The sequence below is a fragment of the Octopus bimaculoides genome, chromosome 17, assembly GCF_001194135.2.
Source record: "Octopus bimaculoides isolate UCB-OBI-ISO-001 chromosome 17, ASM119413v2, whole genome shotgun sequence".
Lineage (NCBI taxonomy): Eukaryota > Metazoa > Mollusca > Cephalopoda > Octopoda > Octopodidae > Octopus > Octopus bimaculoides.
This window is the reverse complement of record NC_068997.1, coordinates 52,166,900-52,172,313: the sequence shown is the minus strand read 5'-3', so window position 1 is coordinate 52,172,313 and position 5,414 is coordinate 52,166,900. Positions and strand designations below refer to the sequence as shown.

The following is a 5,414-nucleotide window of genomic DNA, read 5'->3' as shown; positions in this document are numbered from 1 at the left end:
GGGGGGGGGAGAGAGAGAGAGAGAGAGGAGGGGCTTAATAACATGTGTATGTGTGCATATATATATGTGTGTGTGTGTGTGTGTAAACCCTATCTTTGTTGCTCCTTTTTGATTTCCTACGTATACATTCACAGGAAAAAATATATTCATACACACACATATATACAAATATTGTGCATTTATAAGTACATACACACGCGCACACACATACAAATATACATATACATATACAAATCTACATAACTTTACACACAAATACACAAACGTACATAGGCGCGCCCACACGCACACATAACAATATCATCGATAGTGACTTCGAAGTTTTGGCCAGCTAAGCCATCGTTGGATGGTAGCTTACTTGGCCGAAAATTCGAAGTTACAGTCATTATTTTTCTTGTCTAAAAATATTAAATTTGAACTCTACAAAAGTATAGAGCAACCCATTAGATTAATGGGAAATTGTCTTAATTATAACTGATCATAAAAACAAACACACAAAAATACACACTCGTACACGCGCGCATGCTCATTTTAACAGATATATTTACCAAAATTACATAAAAATGTCTTGAAATACTAAAGAGTAAATTGATTCAATAAAATCGCCATTGGCTTCAACCACAGCCTCCAGACGACTTCGGAATCTTCTGCAACTCTTCTGGTCAGCCTCCTTGTTTACGTTGGTGAATGCTGCCATAATCTTTGCCTTCAGTTCATCTTTGGTGTTATAAAGGAGTTGTGTTGGTCTCTCGTTCAACTGCGCCCCACACATTATAATCAAGGGGGTTACAGTCTGGGGAGTTAGGTGGCCAGATGTTAGGGGTGATACGGTTGTAGAAATCGTCTGACAGCCATGACTGGGTTCTCCTGCTTGTGTGGCTTGGTGCAGAGTCCTGTTGCGAGACATAGGGTCTTCCAGAAGCCATTCTCTTGACCCAGGGCAGCACTACCTCCTCCTGGCGCTTGATGTAGGCCTTCGTGTTGAGTCCGAAGCCGTGTGGGAAAATGGAGGCATAACGTTGCCATCACTAATGGTTACTCCAAACACCATGATTTACATGTTTTGGACACATGGCAAACCACCGCCACCACTGCCGCCGCCACCACTGCCGCCGCCACCTCCACCTCCATAACCATAACCACAACCAGCACCACCATTCAATCTCATTACCACCATTATCTTAACCACAATACCACCCCTATCACCATTCATACCCACCTCTAATATGTTTGTGTGTATATATGTGTGTGTGTATGTGTGTGTTTGTATGTGTTCGTGTGTGTGCATGTGTGTGTTCGTGTGTATATTTGTGTTTGTATGTTCGTGTGTGTGTGTGTGTGTGTGTGTGTGTGTGTGTCCTTCCTTACTCTTAAAGTTCAGCTTCATTTAGTGTGTATTTTAGGTAAAGTCTGACTTCCTCTTCCGGTAACCCAGCAGTCTTACTGTTACACAACATTAAACAGTTTAATCCCGCAGTTAATATCCGCAGAACATCTAACACACGCCAACCAGCTTTATTTCTACGGAGAGAGAGAGAAAGAAGAGAGAGAGAGAGAGAGAGAAAGAGAGAAAGAAAGAAGGGAGAGAGAGAGAGAGAGAGCATTTATAATGTTGTTATTATTATTATTATTCAGATTAGACTGTTGGAAAAGAAAAAAATCCTAACATCAGGCTACAAGAAGTAACCTTAGATACCAAAAACCCTCCTAAGTATCCTAGCTGTTCCTAATAACACTGTTTTCTGGAGCTGTACTAAACTGCGGTTTTATGCCCATTTCCTCTAAGAAATATATATTATCATCATCATCATTATTATTATTATTATTATTATTATTATTATTATTATTAATATTATTATTGAGTCTCATTGTGTGAAGGCATTGTTTTTGCTTCTCCCTTCGAGATACGATTTATCCAAGCATTACCAAATGAAATTTTCTCTTGAGTATTCAAAGAAAAGAACTACAATTATCTAAGGATGGACTGCCCCTGATCCCCAGGGGTTGAGGAAAAAACAAACAAGCAAAAAAACAAGATAAGGTTTGCTGCAGAAACGACGAAAATTTTTATTTACGTGCCTTACGTTTTCACATCTAAAATGGCTACCGAGCATTCTTATGCTACAAAACAAAACGCTTGAATAGTGAAAGAAAAAAAAAAGAAAACGAAACAAAGAAAAAGAAAATAACAGAACTCAAAGCACAACTAAATATACAAAAGGAAGGAGAAAATAAACAGCTTAGCAAAGAGTCAAGAGAAGAAAATGTCTCAAAAACTCAAATAAGTAATTTTGGAGATAATTAAGACTCAGTCTGCTCATAAAATTAACTTGGACGTGGCTGAGTAGTCCACAGACATGCGTACCCTTAACGTAGTTCTGAGCGAGTTTCAGTGTGACACAGAGTGTGAAAAGGCCGGCCCTTTGAAAATTACAGGTACTACTCATGTTTGCTAGTTGAGTTGACTGGAGCAATGGGAAATAAAGTGTCTTGCTTAAGAACGCAATGCGCTGCCGGGAATCGAACTCATGACTTTACGAATAAATAAATAGAATAAAAGAGAAAGGGAAATAAAGAACAGCAAATGTAATTACAAGAACACCAGACGTCTGTTTCCATATTGCCATTAGCCAAAACCCTGGAGTGGCATCTGAAATACATGTGTGCCCAAGATTAGGAATAGGACAAAAACCTCGTTCCACTAATAATGCAAATTGCAGCATCGCACCCTCATTAGGAAGAAATATCAATAATAGATGAAAACAAGAAACAAAGAAAAAGAAAAACAGAAAGCGATAAAAAAGAACAAAAAGACTGAAGACTTAATATAAAACAGTGAAAATGGTTGTGGAAGAACAGCTATTTCTTCAAAATGGACAATGAAATTCCTCTTCAGAAAAATACCAAAGAAAATGAAGAGGACGAAGATGAACTAAGATTTGCCACTTTTCGGAAATTAAACGAACAATTGATAGGCAAAATTATGTGTCTGCGGTTCCATGGACATTCCAAAGAAGTTAGAATGACACAAAAACAGTTAGATACAGAATATGAACAACATAAACACCAAATGTCTTTAAAAATACTTACTGTGTATATGTGGGTATATACATTCATACATACATACATGCGGGGAACGAATATTGCTCCCTTTTTTAACACACCACGCAAGCATGGAAAACAGACGTTAATCGATGATGATAATAATGATGATGATTCAAGCTAATGTGGCACTTTTGTCTTGTTGACAAATAATAAATAACCATATTGAATATTCTTTTCAAGTGTAGAAATAAGTTCACATTTCTCTCTATATATCTGTCTGTTTGTCTGTCTATGTATTTATTTATTTATTTCATCAACACAACTGTGGTTTTGAACGGTCATTTTCAAAGCTCGGAATTTAATATTTATCAAATAAATGAGATTTTCCAGCAACTCGCGATTCTTTGTTGTCTTGCTTTTTTAATCCAGACATTATTTGAATTTCCGATAACCATTATTATTAAGTTTTTCGCCATCAAGCCTTCGCTTCTCATATTTATTTATTCACCTGTCTCACATGAAAGCTGAAACATTCTCCCTGCACCTAACTTTAATAATATCGAGAGAGCTGCATCTGTATAAAACTGAATCTAGCAACAAACTCTAAGCTTTTGAGGACCATCTCTCTACAAAGAAGAAGTTAATAGATAATTTATCTTCTCTGTGGAGAATGCAGTACGCCAGCCTGGTTCTCTGTCGGTTAGGACAACAAGTGTTCCGGTTGATCCGATCAACGGAACAGCTTGTGCAAGTGGCTGAGCACCCCACGGAGATGCGTACACTTAACATAGTTCTCAGGGAGATTCAGTGCGACACACACTGTAACAATGTTGGCCCTTTGCAATTACTGGTACAACTCAGTTTCGCCAGCTGAGTAGACAGGAGCAATGGGAAATAAAGTGTCTTGCTCAAGGACACAACACGTCGCCAGGAATTGAACTCACAACCTTATGATCGTGTGCTAGCATTTACGTGAAAAAGGTAAACAAGTGCTACTTTGGCGCGTGATCTACAAATAACAGGGCGATTACTTTTTAGTTTACTTCATGCTTGTGCTACTTTGGCGCGTGATCTACATCAGAAAATTTACTTTGGTCATCTTCACGATTATTTTAATTATTATATTGTTTATTCTTGGTTTCTTCTTTTCCAGCGGAAACGTTAGCAAGCTGGGCGAAATGCTTCGTCTATCTTTACGTTCTGAGTTCAAATTCCACCGAGGTCGACTTTGCCTTTCGTCCTTTCGGGGACGATAAATTAAGTACCAGTTGCATACTGGAGTTGATCTAATCGACTTAACCTCTCCTCCCAAATTTCAGGCCTTGTGCTTTTTGTGGAATTTTGTAGGTCATCATTTAGGTTATATATATGTATACATGTATGTATGTATGTATGTATGTATGTATGTGCTTATGTATGTGTGCATATGTGTGTCTCTACGTATATATATGTATGTTTATGTATGTATATATGCATGAATATATGGCTCTCTCTTTGTATGTATGTATATATATATATATCTATATAAATGCGTGAGTATAGATGTTTATTCATATGAAACCCAATTGTATAGAACAGATTAGAATCTTCTCGAGCTACAAACGTCACAATATCGAACAATTCATGACTTCACGACGCAATAGCATCTTATTCGTGTCGTAGGTTGCAAAACGTCAAGTTACAATGGATTCACGTAAGACTGGTTTCTCTCTTTCATATCTTATGTCTGCCATTGCTATAAATTATCCTAAGTACATATCTAACGTTAGCTGTAGAGAAGTGGTGTGGCCAGACATTGAATATAAGGGTCACATGAACAACTTCAGATGTTAGCGACCCAGAAAGAAAAAAAAGATATAAACCAAAGCCTTCGACGTGTTTTATCCCCAGGGATTTTAAGCATTTTATTCTTACACTATCATTTATAGCCTTATCTAATTTGAGCATCGAGTTCCATCGTTAGAAACAAATTATTTCAAACTCTTTTGAAGTTTCTACGTTGAAGTTCCTAATTTGTAGAGAAGTAGTGGTGTGGCCAAAAATTTAAGGCGGACGTAAAGAACCGCAACCACTTTGGGGTTTTTTTTTGTTTTTTTTATAGAATATCCCATATTCGAGTACGGAGATTCTGAATCTGAAAGAAAAAAAAAAAAAGAAAAAAAAAAGAAAGAACGCCATTTTAAAATTTTAATCCTCCCCACCACCAATTCTTCAATTTTTTCAGAAATTTTGATTATGATTCTGAAAAAATAAAAATTTTGTAAAATTTCAGTTTTTTAAAAAATATAATACCCCCTAACCCTAACCTTAAAACTATTATGGGGGAGGGGAAAATTAAAATTTTTAAATGCGGTTTTTTTTTTTTTTTT

General features: G+C 36.8%; 1 protein-coding gene across 1 annotated transcript in view; it reads left to right on the top strand.

Annotated features, from left to right (window-relative positions):
• Positions 1-4,628: 4,628 nt before the first annotated feature.
• The window catches only part of LOC106883297 (uncharacterized), an 8,170-nt gene continuing 7,384 nt past the window's right edge, over positions 4,629-5,414 (top strand). The window contains exon 1 of the mRNA XM_014934257.2: positions 4,629-4,738. Coding sequence (XP_014789743.1) covers positions 4,729-4,738 — 10 coding nt within the window. The 5' untranslated portion in view covers positions 4,629-4,728. The remainder of the gene's footprint in view (positions 4,739-5,414) is intronic.